A 19,439-nucleotide genomic window follows, 5' to 3' on the forward strand; every position below is an offset into this window, starting at 1 on the left:
GTATTTATTTTGTCATATAAAGGAAGACATTGTGATCATGGCGATAGCAGGCATTTTCCCTTAAAGAGAACCCGTCAGGCAAATTAACCCCCTAGACTAAATATATTTTCACAAACTGCCATTAGAATGCATTGCCTCTATCCCTTCATTGACCCTCTACATGCCTGTAAACCTAAGCAATGAGGTCCTAAAGCTGTATGCAAATGACCTGTGAGATGTCCAATGAGTCATTATCATATTCAAGCTGTCCAGCTTATTCATGAGTGGGAGGCACGGCCACACCCCCAGTGCTTGACTGACAGCCTGTATAATGGTTTGAGGTATAATGGTGTAATGTCTCCTCCTGTGCTTTCTGGTGCTGGCGGCCACACCCCCTGCAGCCTGTGTGTGTATGAGATATTCCTATACACATGACTGACAGCCTGTATAATGATGTGAGGTATAATGGTGTAATGGCTCCTCCATGTGCTTCCTGGTGCTGGCGCCCCCTGCAGCCCGTGTGTGTATGAGTTACTCCTATACACATGACTGACAGCCTGTATAATGATGTGAGGTATAATGGTGTAATGTCTCATCCATGTGCTGCCTCCCACTGCAGCCTGTGTGTGTAAGGAGAGATACAACAGCTCCAGGCAGCCATGTTATAGCAGAATATGTCAGGTACTTGTGTAGCTGGTGTCTGTGTATCTCACATGTGTATTAGGAGGATGCAGCATGTCAGCAGATAAAGCACAGACACCAGCAATGCTTTATTATACATTACACACAGACATGAGCAGGGGTAGGAGAGGGGAAGGGTATCAGGGTGAAATCATTTTTTCCCCCTTCTACCTGCTCCAATGTTCCTATTTAAGTTTTTAATACCTAAGGCCTTTTTATACACAAGTTTTGTGAGTATTTACAATAAAAAATGTTATAAATGATTACAAACTCTGTTGCACTATTGCGGTCTTTTCTTTTCAAAAGTGTCCTGGAACCAGAAGTGGAGAGGTGTATGGTTAGAAGATCTTGCATTCATACCAGAATGCTCTAGACTGGAGGTACTGTCTTATCCTTATTGTTCTGCTGTAAATTGGAACATTGGAGCACGTAGGAGCAGACATTTTTTTTATTTATCTGATCATTTGGACTTGGTGGTATTTTTTGGACTTTTCTCCATTTTTTTTTTCTGCGCCGTTGCCTCCTAACTTGCTTTGGGTTTTTTTAGGTATATTAGTATGTTTTTGTTTGTAACAGGGGTGACATCACTTTCTCTCTCCATGTGACGAGCTATATAGAGGCTGCTCCAACAGGTAGAGGTGACAGAAATGGTGACAGAGACCTGATGACAGGTGCCCTTTAAGAAATGGTATTTAAAATTCAGTTTAGTATCTCAAGCTTACAAGACAAGGAAATCTTTTTTGTGACTTTTTGCCTCCAAGGAGGACACCCGACTTACAGACGACCCCTCTCTGCCTTCTATGACCTCTGGCTGAGCTCTCTGGATGTTCCTTTAGTCCCAAGCTGCAATGATCAGCTGTATGGTGTTTGTAGTGAACTGTTATTCATATTCTTTGTTTCCATGACACAAAAGAATGCACGTGCCGGCTGCAGGGGTATGGAGAGGGTCACGGGCTGAGCCCTCTCTGTACAAGGTGGCAGTTTGATGCTTTTTGCACATAATTGCACCAACCCTAAGAATAAAGTAGACATGTCATTTGGGCGCACAGTGAAAGCTGTAAAAACCCACAAGAATACGATGCAAATGCGTTTTTCCACCATTTTCACTGCATTTGGAGTGAAAGGGCCTAGGCCTAAAAGAGCCTATCTTGTATGTAATCTGGCGACTGCCTGTATACGTATTGGGTCATATTGACAGAAAGCAGAAAATGAGATGGACGCAGTGGTTTTGATGATTAGAAGCATACTGTATGCACAGTATTATATTCATTTTTCTGTTTAAGAAAACATTTAAACATTTTCCAACCAGAACTGGCCACTGTGTCAATGGTACCTGGTGCTGGACATGCTGAGGTTACTATAGTGTGAAAACCCACTTGACAGGTTCCCTTTAAAGTTGAACTGAAATTATCGTAAGTAGAACATAGACTTAAGTCAAGTTGGACACCACTGCATAAAGTTAAGGTTGTAATAAACAGGTATTTCTAAAATGTCTTTTAATTTGATCACCTCTTCCTTTTTGCTCAGTCAGTTTTTTTTTTTTTTTCTCAAAAAAGAATACACATCAGAGCATCACAGGAAGTAATTACTTCTCACAAGAAAATACAATTGAGTGTCCTGGTTACCATGACAATTCTCAAAAAGGAATACGCATCATACATCACAGGAAGTAATTACTTCTCACCAGGAAATACATTTAGGTGTCCTAATTTCCATGACACATATATAATCAACCTAAATAACCATCTAGATGTGCTACATACATTACCCACCCCCTCCCCCCCTCCCTACCCTGGGGCCCGCTGGGAAAAAAAGGAAAAGAGAAGAAAAAAAAAAAGGAAACATTTTTTTACCCCTACTGCCAGATGTTCCAGAATTCCGTTTTGTTTGATCTTAAGGATTTAAATTTAGCCAAGCTACATTCAAAATTTTTTATCTTAAAAGACAGGTTAAGCCAATGTTCAACTTCTGGGTACTCCTTGGATCCCCATCTCCGCACAATACATACCAAAGCTATGTTGATTAGTCTGGTTATTAGTTTCCCATAACTTTGTTTCACCAACTCACTTTCAAAAAGGCTGAAGATAGCGGTACCTATGGTAGGTCTTAGGTCAAGTCGGAGCTTAGCTGATATTTCCTCAAAAACTTCCCCCCAATACGTTTGGATCCCCGGGCACAGCCAGACCAGATGAAAAAAGTCTGCCTCTGCAGTCTGACACTTCCAGCACTTCGAGTTGTCCCTAATCTTCATTTTAAAGAGGTCATTTGGTGTATAATATACCTGGTGAATCAAAAAAAAGTGTATAATCCTGTGATTCAAGTTAGTAGAGCCTTTTTTAATATTTTTGTGAACTTCCCCCCATTCTTTATCATCAAAAACCCCAACAATACTTTCCCATTTACTTCGTGACTTATGTTTAATAGTATTTGTGAAACCATCTCTTATATATTTGTATATTTTAGAAACCACCTTATTTTGATTACTTGCTTTCCTAATAAAATCCAAACAATCATGTGTGTCCAAGTGATATTCATTAAATCGTGTGTTCGCCTTTGTTGCATGTACTAATTGAAAATACCGCAACCAATCCCCATTTTTTAAACCGTACCTCTCCTGTAGTGTAGAAAAGGGAATCACTTGATCGCCATCTTTTATTTGGTAAACATATTTAATCCCCCGGGTCTGCCAAAATTTAATATCTGGGAGTTTCCTTAGTTCAGCTAACTTTCCGTTTTCCCATAGTGGGGTTTCCTGCAGATATCCCTGGAGCTGTAAAGTTTTCTTAAATTTTTTCCAAACCCTCGCTATTGTTTTCCCTAAGGCCCATTTCCCCAGCGCCATCTTCCCCACCTGTGAGCTTTCTAATAGCTCAAAAATTGTTTCTATTTCCCCTCCGCCTAACCAGATCAATTTCATGCACAGATCGTTATCTTTCCAGTTAACTAACCGACCTATCTGGGCTGCGAGGTAATACCCCTGAAAGAAGGGCAGTCCCAGACCTCCCTCACCCAGGGGTCTATACAGGTATTCCATTTTGATCCGTACTTTTTTCCTTCCCCAGATCAATTTGTTAAGGAGGGATTCGATTAGTCTAAAAAAGGAGGTATCGATCCAAATCGGGGCGGCAGACAGAACGTAGAGGATTTGGGGTAGGACCACCATCTTTATTAACCCAATCCTATCAGCCCTGGATAGGGGGAGCCCACTCCAATTATGGATTCTTCCCTTAATATTTTTCATCGTGGGTTCTAAATTCAACTGATAGAATTCACTTATTTTAGCGGATACTTCTATTCCTAGATATCCAAAGTTCTCCACACATCGTAGTTGCTCTGTTTTTATCACCCATTCTTTGGATTCCCTATCCAAGGGCATCACGTTAGATTTCCCCCAGTTTACCTTAAGTCCCGATCGGGAGCCAAACTCCTCAACAATTTGGATAGCTCTTGGTATGGAGCTAGGGGAATTACGCAGAAACATCACCACGTCATCTGCGTAGAGGCAGATCTTGTCCCTATCGCCCCCACATCCCCCCCCCCTTCACTTCCTCTGAGCTTCTAATCTTCATCGCCAGGGGCTCAATATACAAGGCGAACAATAGGGGGGACAGGGGACATCCCTGTCTCGTACCCCGTGTTAGCCCGAACGTATCAGAGTCCCTGTTCCCCATTCTAATCCTAGCCACTGGAGCATTATACATACTCTTCACCATATCGGTAAATTTGTCTCCCAGACCGAATCTTCCTAACGTTTCCCATAGGAAACTCCACTCCACCCTGTCAAACGCCTTAATAGCGTCTAGAGACAGGATGGAGCGGAGCCCCCCCACCCCCATTTCCACCGCCGCATACAGCCTCTGAATGCAGTCTCCTGTCGTTCTGTTAGGGATAAAACCGTTCTGATCTTTGTGAATCAGCTCGGATATCACTTTTTGTAATCTCAATGCTAGTACCTTGGATAGGATCTTCAGATCCGCGTTCAGTAGGGAAATCGGACGGTACGAGGCTGCATCCAAAGAGTCCTTGTCCTTCTTCGGGATGAGCACAATAACTGCCTCAGACATTGAACCAGTGACCCTTCCCCTACTAAAACACTCCTGAAGTACCATCAGTAACTTAGGAAGGAGGAGGTCGCTATATTTTTTATAGAGACTGAATGGGAGCCCATCCGGGCCCGGAGATGTATCTTTACTGAATGATTCTAAGGCCTTTTTTAATTCCTCTATGGTGATTGGGGCACCTAAGATCTCTCTATTATGGTCTGATGCTTGTGGAAACTGAATACCTTCCAAATATTCTCGATTTCTCTGTTGGCTAACTGCCAGCTCGGATTGGTATAATTCCATATAGAAGTCCCTCAGGATTTGCATAATCTCAACTGGATCCCTAGTGACTTCCCCCTCTCTATTTCTTAGTACCGTAATTAAGCTGTTGGGGTTGGCATTGCAGATTTTATTGGCTAAATATTTCCCTGGTTTACCCCCTTCCACAAAAGAGTTCTGTGCTTGGAAAAAGATCCTATGTTGGGCCTTCTCCGTGGCAAAGGTAGACATCGCCTCACTAGCATGCAGGACTTTCTCCCTATTCTCTTCTGTTGGATGTTCTAAAAACGATTTTTCCCAACTAGCTAGCTCGTTCTTTAGTCTTAGTTCTTTCTGTCCAAATTGAGCCCGTGATCTTCTGATATTCCTGGAGTACAATTCCTTCATATACATTTTAAGTGTGTCCCACGCCGAGGCAAGATTAGACGAGATGGCATTCACCTCCCAAAACCACTGAACCTCGTCGCTTAGGGCAATTTGCGGATGCAAAATTGTGATCCAGTATGGGTTCAATTTAAACCTCTTACATTTTACTTCCCCCGACTTAATTATAACCATAACAGGGGCATGATCTGATATAGTAATACTTTCGTAAACCATCTTACGAATCAGACCCAGAAAAGGGGGGTTTACCAGACTTAAATCGATACGGGATAGAACATTATATGATTTGCTCATACATGAGAATGCCCTACGTGCCCCATAGAGTTCCCGCCATACATCCACCAGGCCCAAATCCTCACAGAGGTGTGAGAGTTTACTCCTTTGCTCTGTTCTAGTGTCCATCCTCTGGGCTGTCCTTAATCTGTCTTTACCCTCATCCATAACCATATTGTAGTCTCCCGAAACCATCAAGGGACAGTTGCCATAGTCCTTTTTGCTCAGTCAGTTGGATGAGAAATTTGCAGGTGTCTTGGTGGAGGCTCTCGGCATATTCTAGAACTGCTTTTATTTTTATGGAAGCCAAAGTGATCTAGGAAGCAATCAACCAGTCCATGGATTTTCAATAACCAGGATACCAAGGATAACAAGATCTGGAGTACCAATTTCAATCATTAAGCAGTGGGTTATCAGGAACATCTCTTCCAAGCGGAACTTGAGCAATTATTTCTGCCTATATATCATAACGGCCTTGTCATAATTCTTCTGTACAGCATCACTTTTGAGGGTTACCTTAATAAGTCTCCTTGTCAAAGCTTCTGCAGTACACAGGCCTTTTACTGCTGATGTGTGTTTCCATCCTAAGTTGCTATGTACCTTCCAAAACAAAAACATGTTAGCTTATTTGTCCTATTCAGCCATCAAATTAGAATATGAAAATGTCAATGGCGACTATTTAAAGGGGTTGCAAGGGATCTAATGTTTTTTTGGTTTGTATATTTTTTTAGCCCCAGCTGCTGGAAAAAAAGAAAGAACTAATACCTTGCTGTAGTCCAATTTGGCTCCTCCTGTCACCACCAATGTACAGTTAGGTCCATAACTATTTGGACAGTGACAACATTTTCTAATTTTGGTTCTGTACATTAGTACAATAAATTTTGAACAGAACAATTCAGATGCAGTTGATGTTCAGACTTTTAGCTTTAATTCAGTGGATTGAATAAAATGATTGCATAGAAATATGAGAAACTAAAGCATATTTAAACACAATGGGGCACATTTACTAAGAACAGTGCTCACTGCACTAAATACACTTTGCCAGTGTAGTGTGCAGAGGAAATCCTGAATCTGGTGCCCCCTGCACTGCTCCTACAGAGTGCACCAACTTTTTGGTGCACCTTTAACAGAGGAAGTGTATCGGACTTTACATGATAAATCTGGCGCATGGTCCGATTAAACACCTGAAAGCCCCCTAATTTTTGTCCCATGAAGCCTGGTGCAGCTGCGCCAGACACTACTGTGGTGCAGACACTACTGAAATAACTATGCAAGCATTTTGCACCTAAAAGAATGTGCAAAGTTCAATGGAATACTGGCACAAGGACCTTTGTAAATGTACCCAAATCACTTATTTTCAGGGACTCAATGATAATTGGACAAATTATAATTGTAATTGGACAAATAATTATGAGTAAAATGTAAATTTCTAATACTTTAGTTGAAAATCCCTTTGTCTATATATGTCTGAAGTCTTTAATTCATGGACATCATCATACATTGGTGTTTCCTCCTTTTTAACCCTTTACCAGCGCGTGCCATACTACTATGGGGGTCCGGGTGCATCGATTGCCGCCGGCTTCAAAGAGATGGCGACGCATGGGCGCCACCATCTTGCCGAGGATCGACGCTCCCCGTAACGTCATCGTGGAATGAAGATCTGTCGCCATGACAGCCTTGGGTCTTCCGAACACCCGAGGTTGTCTTGTTTTGACCCTTTAATTACAATGTGCTAACAGCAAACCAGCAAAACCACCGCACCCATCAAATTTTCAGCTTTCTGCCAATTAGACCCAATACATATATACAGGCAGTCCCCAGGTTACATACAAGATAGGTTCTTTACGTCTTAGGTTGAATTGGTGTGTAAGTCAGAACTGGTATATATTTTTTGCATTGATGCATTCACCATTGTTTTCATCATTCGTCCAAACTGTAGTTTCCTGGATGGGTTTTTTTCTTTTTTCGCAGCATAAAGATGGCTTGTTTCACCTACACGGAGAACTCCTTTGACCGCGTGTTTTCTTCACAACAAAAGCTTTCAAATGCAACTCAATTCCATACATTTTATCTGGTTAATTGATAATGATATAATTAAGGAATTGCCCATACCAGCCCATGAAAACCGCCTTTGATTAAATTGTCCGGTGACTTTTGGCCCCTTTAAAAACAGGGAGGCACATGTTGGGGAGCGGAAACTCCTAAACCCTTCATCCAATTTTAAAGTGGATGCACTGAAATAAAAGGTGAAAGTCTGGACTTGATGTCCAAGTCCATTACATAACTATAACTTGAATGTGTTTCAGTAAAAAGGTAAAAAAATAAATTGTATATAAAAAAAATCTATACTTGCCTTTACTAAAGTAGGTAACCACTATAGTAAGCTATTGGCCTTTTGTTTGGTGCCACAACCTTGTGTTGGGACATCATTTTAGCACCAGGCATTTTGTATGCAGTGGTTGCAAAGTATGTAATAAGACCCATATCCTAAAGCAGCTCCGCCACATAATGTAATTAGAAACCACAATTGTAAAGGACAAAATTAGCCCCAAGATCACAGAAGCATTGCACATGCGGGAGATCTCGGCATTGGAAGGGAATGAAGCGAGGGCGTTGGGAGGGAGGTAGTCACCAGTCAGGAGGTGAAGCTGCCTGACTGCCTGGGTGAGCATGTTTACACACATTTGCAACCCCTTACTTCACATTTTTACTCAGTTTCATTGCTGTTTTAGCTCCTATCACTCAGTGATGGTCAGTGTAAAATTCCAAAGTGTGGATAGGGACTCTCTAACAGACACTTCATATTTCCTCTAATGCTGACAATGTGGTTAGACACTTAGATACACTTTCATTTAGCTTCTGAAAATTCACTAGTATCTGACACAGAAAGAGATGAGAGATAATGAGATCCGTGAGATGCATATTACACCTGATATTCTCAGCTCTGCTATTACATCTGTAACATGCACACTACTGCTACATACCCCTTTCCCCCTCCCCTGGATAAAGACCTTATCAGTCTGTAGCTTTTGTAGCTTTACTCTCCTCTCACTGATGTTGTTTGCAGGCAGGAATTCATTGTGTTTTTGAGCTCATCCTGGAATGCAGGGTAGGGGCTGGAGTGCTGGAAACAGAGAGGAGCTCAGTGCAGCGTCAGACAGACAATATTGCTGCCGACCCTAAACACAGAAGATCCAGGGTCGGGGTCCATGAGCAACCAAAATTGTGTACACCAGGACTGAGAGAGACGGGTTGGAATTATGTCTGTGAAATGCTGTATTTTTCTTAATGACATTGAGTTAGAGGATGTGTTATTTTTTTATCCTGAGTACATATAAGAAAGTTGTCATCGTGGGAATACCCCTTTAATAAAAATTGGATTATTTTGCGTTAACTTTTTAATGGACGTTTAGCAAATATAATGACTTATACTGCTTTTTAGGGAATTTTATAGATTAAATGAGCCTTATGAAGGACTCCAAGACCAAAATTGCCGTAAGTAGTCTCTGTTACAGCAAGATAAGAGTTAAATGAGATGTACATAAATAGACTACACATGCAAAGTGCTCCATTCAGCCTGCTGAGATGTCGTCTGGGTAAAAGATTTCTATTCTGTCAGTCTTGCACCTTGTCACTAGCCGAGAGCTAGATAAACAGATCATTAGTCCATAATAGTAGGGTTTTATTCTGATTACATGAACACTCGCTCAATGTTTTCCCGTTCTCTGTGGGGCTCTGAATGTTTTCATTTTGGCTGTAATACGACATGCAGTGAATATGATGAAGGAAATTACAGTTACAATGGTTTGCGTAGCTTGTAATTGAATTTGAAAAGTCAAGAATTACTATCCTTTATTTATAAAGTGGCAACATATCATACAGCATTATACAGTAGAGAACAGTAATAATATTTTGATGGAGACAGCTGAGGATGGCCTTAAAGAAATCACTATTAAGAAGATTTTCTTCAGAACATTTAACCTTTCATCATTTTAGTCATTTTAGCCATTTTTTTCATATTTTTTTCTTTGCCTTTAGTAGTATAACTTATAAATGGTATAAAGTTAGAATAGAAGACCTAAAAGAAGGTCAGATTTATCATCCATTATAAGTATTGTGCCATATTTGACTATCTAGCTTGCATTGTTTATAATGAGTGAGAATTAGTAAATCTATAGTTTTCCCAGGTTTTTAAAATTCAATATCTCTTTGTTGTGTCTTGTCCAAAACTAGTGTTACTAAAGTTCCATGTTTAAGGACCCATTCTATTCCATATTCGGTATATAACCAAAGCTCCATGTTGTTTAATGGAAATCTACCATCCGATGCATACCTTATAAAGCAGTGTCACTGACTGGATCCACTTTGAACAGGCATAACACGGCCCAAGAGCACTTGTAGCTCATTAACATATATTTAGAAGTTCTTTTTTTTCCCGAAAGAAACAAATCTTATAAGGCTAAGAATGCTATGGGACTTCAGATATAAAGGGAAGAAAAAACGTCAAGTTGGTAAGAAGTAGTTTGTGTTGGGTGACATGAATCTAATGTGTGTCGACATCATAAGGAGAAGCAGGAAATAGGGGGAAGCATAAGGATCTGAGAGGCTTGCCAAGGACCAATTTTAATGAAGTGTTGCATCATTGACAGGCCTTGTGATATAAAGTGGTTGGTTCCTACCAAAATTGGTCTAAGAAAGCACAACTAAAGTCTTATTTAAATGCATACTAATAATGCCTCAATTTCATATCTCAAAGACTTGGATATCATGTCTCTCCAGTTTGTCACAACAGCTTTTCAATGAGTGGTGTTTAAGATTCAGCATTGGCCCTGTTTTATCCATGTTCTCTTCCATTTTCTTACAAGTAGACAGAGGTTTGACAGGTGTTTACCCTATAGCGTTTGCACGCAATAACCTTCTGTGCTCGATTATCCGTACATAGTGCCAGAAGTATCAGGTTATCACTTCAGTATAACTAGCCTAAGAATCAGTAGCAGCAGGGTGGAAGACCCGTATGAATTAACAAAGCTTTGTGCCTAGGAACATTGCCACTCGGGCGCTCTACAAATAAAAAGTTAATGAAGTAATAATGTAAACCTCTGTTAGACAAAAGAGTGTTTAGATATGTATATCTCTTGCTTTCATTGTTTAACTTGCACAAGACAAATGATGTTGAACTGCTTACAGTATTCCCTGCCAGGAGAGTCTCTAGGTGCAATATGTGGAAAGAAATTCCAATGATACAGTTTACACATTTTCCCTGCATGCATTGCAGTGCTAAATATTGCTATTCTCAAAATTCCTGCAGTTACGCTTAAGTTTCATCTTAACCAAAGGAGAATGTCCACCATAGATAATAATAAAAATAATTCCTTTATTTATTTAGCGCCTACAGATTACGCAGCGGTGCACAAAGCTTGCCAGATCAGTCCCTGTCCCCACGGGGCTCACAATCTAATCAATCAGCATAATATATGTCAGTGATATACTAACAAAAGATGGGACATTAAACGTAGTCTGTTGATTAATGTTCCCAAAGAGATTCAGACCGATGGGGAATGAAAAAGCTTTGAGGCTCTCAGGGAGACATATCAAATGACCCTTTTTTCAGGTATTTGCAGCTACGGTGCGCAAAGGAGTCCCAGAGACTGTGCAGAGACTGGGAGTATTAGAATCACTGTTGCTACCAGACTCTTCTAAGGGGCTCATCTCCCTGTTATATGGGGGATTGCGAGACAAGTTACTCCAAAGTGTCACATTCCCCAGCAGGTCCAAATGGGAGGCTGACATAGGGCCACTCACATATACTCAATGGGACACTATCTTTTCCCTACCACCAGTTGTCTCCCTCGGCGAAAGTAGGAGATTTGTACAATTACTGTTGCTACACATAGCCTATAAAACTCCAGCTCTTCTGGCAAAAATAGGGGCCAGGTCGAACTCAACCTGCCCAAAATGTAACATGCCTGAAGCAAACTTGATGCATATGTATTGGGAATGCACACAGTTGGGTGGGTATTGGAAAAAAGTATTGGATCTTATTTTTAAGGTATACTCAGTACGATTGGAGGCATCCCCACAGATCTGTCTGATGGGGCTGTTGGAGGATGATATAACCATCACACCTAACGTCATAGACATCTCCCGTATACTTTATCAGGCACGTCAGTTAATAGCATCCAAGTGGATGACTGCAGATTACCGATAACATGAATGGAATCACCTCCTCTTTACTAGGCCAAACTACGGACTCCTGCAGAATTGTACCAGGGAATTGGGGGGGGGGGGCTGGAAACTAGGGTTTTTGGGGAAGGAGGTTGTGGGAGAGCTCATTGTGGGTTGTCTTCAATGTTGTAAATTGAAAATGTAATGGAGAATTTTAATAAAACTGATCTGATTTAAAAAGAACTAAGCTTTTTATACTTGTTATCCATGCCTTACTTCCTTCTAATATCGACATGCTGTAGTTCCGTGGGAGCAGGGGGATGGGGAGACTTCCTACTGCGCAATGTAACATTAACCTGTTTTTTAAAATGTATACATTTTTGCATTTACATTTTTTTAATGTATTGGTTACTTCTAAGGACAAGGTCCCACGTGGCGTTTTGATTGTGTTTTCATTGCGTTTTGAAAGACATTACAACAGCTAAGGAGAGGTGATTTGCCAATGTAAAGACAATGTTAATGCATGTGTTAACACAATGGTAACAAATGCGTTAATGTCTTACCCTGTGTGTTTTGTAAAAGCGAATGTTAACAGTAATGTAATTAGGCAAATTACCTCTCCTCAGATGTTGAAATGTCTTTCAAAATGCAATGAAAACACAACCAAAACGCAGCGTGTGACCTCAGCCTCATATGTCGTCATCTCCCTGGGATTTAGAGGGCTTAAAAATGCATGACACAGCCTCAAATCCAAAATTTACAGTACTGTCCACTCCTGCATATAACCCCCTCACATGACTGTGTCCTGGTGGATTTGAGACATTTGCAACAAAAAGTTTCAAAAAGAAGCCAAAAGTTGCCTATGCTAGGCATGTATCACAAGTAAAAAGACATGATCATACATCATATGCATATCAAGTCTGGTTAGTGAGTTAAGCCAGTCATGATAACCAATGCTAGAGCTCTTACATCTGAGGATGTTTCTAGTATGTCATTCATATTGTAATGATCATATCAATGTATTATATCCATTTACCTAAGTCTTATATAGGCAAGCTCAGATGTTGACCAAAGTAAATTTCTCCAACAGGCTCTTTCCAGGTCCTGCACTCACACTGATGTAATTATTGCCTGTACTAAATGTAGCCACAATGAATAAATTCTTCGTCTTATTCTGGAAATGAATTATTAATAAACTGTATAATTAACATTCACTACTTGTGCCCACTGGAGGATGCATTTGTCATAAATTATGTTAAATCTACAATGGCTGCACATATATATTTCATCTCCAGCTACAATTTCCATGTTGCCACTTTCACCCTTTCCACATCATGTTGATGACGGCTCTGTTTTCATGTCTGAAGAGCCTGCCCCTTGCGTTACTACCAAAGGAATAGTACGTCGACTTTAAATATGCTCTGTTGGACTGAAGCACTTTTTCAGTCCCGATTTTGAATGGATGAGAAGTGGGTTACATGCAGTCCTGTCTCCTGATGTTTAGTGGATTAGAGCGCTCTTTGAGTACGATGACAGCACAGCTTTTGCTCCAGTTTCAGCTTAGTGCATCCTGCTCAGCTGTTTAGATTTATTCTGCAATGGGAAGCAGATCTTGTCAGGTGCAATAACTATCAATTGCCTTAACGTTGAAGCTCTTAACCAACATCTGGACTTGCCTTTAGCTCGAATGGCTTCCCTGCTGGCATCTGAGATGTACCATGTGGTAGGAAGTGTAGCCACTTCACAAGGATTCAGACTGGCACAAATGGGTTAGTAGCGGGGTCTAAAGTTTCTGCCTGGGTACCTTGTCTGGGACGATGTATGGAATGTCCTGAGGTCTTTCCCACCCACATCATTAATTGTTTCTGGTTTGTTTAATATTTCTTTCATGTCTCATTTTATTAGCATTTTCTCTTTTCCTGATTGATCAATTTTACTTCAACCATCATCGCCATTACCCGCGCAGTGTTCATTGTCTTATCGCTTGGACAAAGCTTTTGCATGTTGGTGCTGTCACATTGCATTAGACCGTTGTGGCTTTGAGTCTATTAATACACATTTGACTATCAAGCTCAGGGTCAGGCATGCCATTGTCACTCTTACAAAACCTCATATAGACAACATGTATTTCCTAATGGCTGTACATTTCTGTATAATCTCCAAAAAGTTCCATTTGCTCCAGTGATTACAAAGTAAACCTACCCCCGACCTCTTCATTGTTCATCAGTAGAATTTCGTCTCTGTTCTGTCTGATATGTTGCTCCCGCTGTACTTTAACCATCAGTATTCAAGTCATTTTCTGATGTGCTAACAGTCTATGTATACAGTCAATAAGACAAGACGCACACATGTTGATAACATTATGAAGCCGGCAGTGACCTCATTTATGGTTTATAGGATTAATTATTCATACTTGTGTAAGAAAAACCCTAACCCATGCAATTTATTTCATTCTACCTAGTTCCATTTGCTTCTGTTATGTAATGTCTGACCTGATGTTTGCTGCCGTACCTTATATTATAGTCACCCTGGAGTTCTCTAATATTAATTGTCTTGTATGCAGATATATAATTTGTGTAGTTACATTATAGCTTTTTGTTTGCCTATTTTATCTTGTATTTTATTTCATGTAACACATAACTAGGAGGAGTATCCATTGTCAAAACTGCTGGCATCTATCTTTCATATCTGAAGATTGTGCCTTTGAGCTTATACATCATAATGACAGGGCATGCTGGTTCTTTATTTTATAAGTAATAACGACCCCCACATCATATTCAAAAGCAATTAGGGTCTCAATACAAGAAGCTAAATGCCAGGGAGATTAATTATGTATCTTCTTAGGATTGCCTGCTGTGTGTAAAAGATCACATATTATGGTATAGACTGATAATAATGCTGTTACCGATATAAGGAATATATATCTCATACATAAAAAATGACTATGATTGACAGTGAGTATTCATGCAGTAAATATTAGTTTTTTTAAAAAAAATTATACATATTTGCCAAATACTGTAGTGAAAGTGAATTTTACAACTATTGTAGCTAAGGAAAAAAAAACTTAAGTGAACTCCATTAAATAAAGATTCTATCTACCAGCATCTTGTTGCAGAGCCATAGAGAAGGTGATATGTATGTGTATATATATATTTATCAGGTGGGGAAAGATTCTCAATAACTTGTAACTAATTGATTAAATTCTTGCTTTTGTCATACTTAGGATTCCAGTGAGAGGTATCAATCTGAGTTTGACTAACAGTCAATGGTAGAATGACTAAATGGGATCCTAATAGTTTTTAAATATTGCCCTATCCAGAGGAATGGTGATAACACAGTAATCAGTTAGTCTGACTGTTGTATCCCCAGCTATTACAAAAAAACAAACCCCTGCAATCTGGAGAATGGGGATACGTTCTCACTGATGGGTGGTGCAGCAGTAACTCTCATACAATTGAATTTCATTGTAGGACGCACACTCATATTGCTGCTTTACCCGTTAGTGGGAATGGGATCCCCATTCTCCAGATTGCGGGCGTTCGATTCTTGTGATTGTCTTTTATGGATATACTTATGGATGAACTTATAAACTTGGCACAAACCCTTTACGGTTGGTCGTCTTGCTTTATAACGAGCTGCCAGCAGGTCTGATTGTAATGTAACATGTTCTCATTAAAAATTGACCAGAAATAATACAGAGTAAGGCCCCTTTTACACAGATGTTCATGGATGGGTATCTGGCCGGATCCCTCTGCTTCCCCAGCTGAACATATGTAGCATACATTTGTGCGAAAGAAGCCTAAGGGCAGTTTCAATACTGCTGGGGATGGAACTCCTTACATGATAGTGATCTATGGCCTAAGGAGTTCCTGCCCTTGGCGCTACTGTTTAGTAAAAAAGCAGGAACTGCATACACCATAGATTGCTATCATGTAAGGAGTTCCGTCACCAGCAGTTATGTTGACCTGTGCCACAAGACTCGGCACTGTCCGTGATTCACAGATCGACAATGGCAGTGTGAAACTGTCCCAAGTAAGGTTTTTTATTTTTTTAAAGTAAATGTCTGTGCCAGACGTGACTAGCACAGCTTAATATATGCACACTGGATCTAGCCATGCAGCTTTCTATATACAGGCAGACACCCGACTTACAGACGGATCCATCTACCCACTGTGACCTCTGGTGAAGCTCTCTGGATACTTTACTCTCAGGCTGCAATGATCAGCTGTAAGGGGTCTGTATTGAAGCTTTATTGATAATCCTTGGTCCATTTACAGCAAAATAATATTGAAAATCCAATTGTGAATCAGACAAAAAAAATGTGTCTGGAGTTGTAATTCTAAAATATACAGTTCCGACTTACATACAAATTCAACTTAAGTACAAACCCAAACCCACTGCCTGTATCCATATTTCTGGGCAGAGGCTGTTGATGAAACCATGAAGACAAAACAAATTAGACCGACAGATTTATGAAGTGTCATATGCTAGATGATAAATATGGCATTGTGTTAGACTGTCTAGTCCAACTTTGCATCTTAGTTTAAAAAAGTAAAGTACACCAAATGTTTACACTATTGGCCCTTTAGTGCATAAGTTGGAAAAATTGTATTGTATTTGCTAAGTTCAATTTTATTTTTGGCCCATATTTCAGCAGACAGACTACTATCACAATAAGATCCCAAAATTAGTTTTTTTACTTTTTCCTGAGAAACTCCTGTTCATGGTCAGTGGCTGGTATTGGAGTTGATCCACATTTTGTGTGAATGGATAGAAGTCGTCATCCAAACCTAGCATATACAAACCAAACACCAGAAAGCAGTTGACCGTTTTCTTAGGCAACCATCCATGTCTAACTATTCATCAGGGAAACTGGTTTCCAGTACAGGAAATCTTCTATCAAAATCAAGCATGATAATCCAGGGACACTTAATCATAGACTGTAATTGGTAATATTCTATTATTTATTATCCATGACCTCCTTATTTAAAAAAAAATCAATTTATGTAATTTTGCTCAGCCTGAAGGGCTGTGTTAACAGAGCCGCTCCATGCTCTGTCATCACATGCTGTTACACTGTCTCCCCCTCCCCCCATGATCTTTAAGCACTTCCCTCTTCTATCTGCCTGATGTAATCTCACTACAGCAGTTAAGGTTTTGGCACATGGGGAGAGGGGGGGAGTGCCCCTCTGAATCTGCAGCAGAGAGGGTCTCTGATAATAACCCCAGAAACCCTTCATGGTTATTAGTATAATTTTATAAGTTGATTTTAAAAGGAAGGAGTCTATGAATAACAAATATAAGAACATTGCCCCTGTTACGGTGCTTGGACCTTTGAGTAAGTGTCCTTGGTTTACCATGCTTGATTTTGATAATAGATTTCTTTCCTTTAAGGTTTTCCGGCAAGATATAAATATCTAGATGATGAGGGACTGACACTTCTGGATTCCTCTTATCAGACTGTACCGTTCACCGTTTGATACATGATAGTAATTTGCAATGTTCATTAGATCGGAACATGTATCCAGAATAATCCAGACGTTGAACAGACTTCCATAAATTCATTTTAAACAGCTTCACCATTGTGGAACTATGCGCTGTTAATCTGAATTGTTCTACTGTTCTGCATAATTAGTAAAAATCTGAATAATATGATTTGAGGAGTGGTAATGTGAATATCTTTTGCAGGAATCCATCCAATTCATGTAAATTTTGCTATACACTCTTCAGTCTTTTCCTTTTTCTAAGAAGTTTTTTTGTACAATGTAAAACTGCAGATTTTAAAGGAAATCAACCAGTCCTTAAGCACACAAAAAAACAGAAATACTCACCTCCGCCTCTCTTCATCTTGATCCCAGTGCTGTCCTCCCCTAGTCTTGACACACCATGATCACCTTCAAACAAAGCTTTAATTAGCAGCACAGAGCACAGTGCCAAGATGTCTGGTGCTGCCGGCGGCTAATTATGCATGTCTATGCTGGGAGACATGGATGAAGGTTTGGGGGCGTGCATAATTAGCAGCCTGGCGCACTGGACATCTTGTCCCTGCGCTCCAGGCTGCTAATTATAAGTCTCTTTTCTAGGTGATCCCAGTGTGTCAAGACTAGTGGAGGACAGGGCCGGGATCCAGATGAAGAGAGGCAGAGGTGAGTATTTCTATGTTTTTTGTGTTTGTGCAACTAATTGATTTCCTTTAAGGTCGCTTAAAATGAAAATTTCTCTAAATTTAATAACATATATTTCATTTACTGACATTACTTGCTAAATATTATTTTTCTTGATACCTTAAAAACTTAAAAAATTATACATCTGTAGAACATAAAGTTTGAAGCTTCCCCTCATAGAGAACATTTTGAGAATGAACTATGTGAATTTTACAGGACTCCCTGCACGGTGGCCATATACTTCATATAGATACCACCCACTTCCTAATTTTGTTTGAATTGGTGCACTTTATAAGGCCCTGGAGTTGGACTTCTCAGTCATGTTATAGTCATTTATAAATGTCCCTTATAAGATCTGTGAAGAATTGACTATAAACATAAAAGGCTAATTTACATCTGCAATGAAGTCTCTATTTGGAAAAATAACAGTTTAATAGATGCCGTTATAATCAATATAATCTACTGGCTTCCATTATTATACAAAATATTACTGGAGGAAAGCAGTACAACATAGGCTTCAATGGCTCAACATAGCATAACTGTGTCTCCCATCTATCTTCCATGACCACCCTATAAAACTTTCCACTCATTACTGCTTTGTATTTTGCATGAATTAGCATTATATTTCCTGACCTAACTTTTGCTCCCATCCCCAAAACCCTAAAATGATAAAAAATATTGAAGCATTTTGACAAAAAAACCCATTTAAATGGCTTTCAACTACCCAGATAAAGGTCCTATGGCCCCACCTCTCTTACATTATGAAATTACGGCACTCAACAATAACATTTAAGGAGATGTATTGTATGATGGTGCCTTAGCATCCTTCCCACAGCACCGACAACTTTTCCCCCAACTATCCCTGGACAACCCTACCATACTCCATACTTTTTAAAAAATTATTTAATCATCATTCCTTTAATTGAATAAAAATTGTTAGAGGTCAGAATAAAAATAGGTTGACATGGTAGTTGACAGTTACAAGGTAGCTCTTAGCGCTTGCAGGCGCAGGGAAACAAACTGAACATATTATCTTAAGGTATAAAACAAAATTTATCCATAAACGCTCCTCTCCGAGCAGTTTACCAGTTTTAATGCATGTATAGGGTTAACCACATTCAAGATATCCAGCTCTAAGAGTCACTTGATGGGATACGCTACAAGCAATGTTATACATACAACGGAGAGAAAGAAAAAGGAACAAAGACAAACAGAAAGAACAAGCGAGTGATAGTTTGATTTATCACAAGCACTATAAAGCATGTCTCATGTGAAGAGACCAAATGGTTTCTTATGGAGAGGTAGGATAAGAGAAGGGAAATAAGGGGAAATTGGGAAGGGGATGGGAGTGTCTTGGTTTTGTCCCGTGGTGTCAACCAGGACCTAACAGCAAAGCTATCATAATTATGCAAATGATATATGCTGGAGAGTTTCTGAAATCATGCCACGGCCCCCAGGTTTAATTATATGC

At 39.8% G+C, this 19,439-nt stretch overlaps 1 protein-coding gene across 13 annotated transcripts in view; it reads left to right on the plus strand.

Moving 5' to 3' along the window:
• Positions 1 to 19,439, plus strand: part of PLCH1 (phospholipase C eta 1) — a 183,549-nt gene that overhangs the window by 78,226 nt on the left and 85,884 nt on the right. For 6 of the 13 annotated variants that reach the window (XM_072142962.1, XM_072142967.1, XM_072142968.1 and 3 more), the window contains exon 1: positions 13,249 to 13,573. The exons of 4 other annotated variants lie outside the window; for them this stretch is intronic. In XM_072142962.1, the coding sequence (XP_071999063.1) occupies positions 13,492 to 13,573 (82 nt within the window). In that variant the 5' untranslated portion in view covers positions 13,249 to 13,491. Of the gene's footprint in view, positions 1 to 13,247; positions 13,574 to 19,439 lie in introns of those variants that run through there. 3 more of the 13 variants (XM_072142958.1, XM_072142965.1, XM_072142966.1) reach the window with 1 other exon arrangement.

This window comes from Engystomops pustulosus, chromosome 3 (genome assembly GCF_040894005.1).
Source record: "Engystomops pustulosus chromosome 3, aEngPut4.maternal, whole genome shotgun sequence".
In the NCBI taxonomy this organism is placed as follows: domain Eukaryota; kingdom Metazoa; phylum Chordata; class Amphibia; order Anura; family Leptodactylidae; genus Engystomops; species Engystomops pustulosus.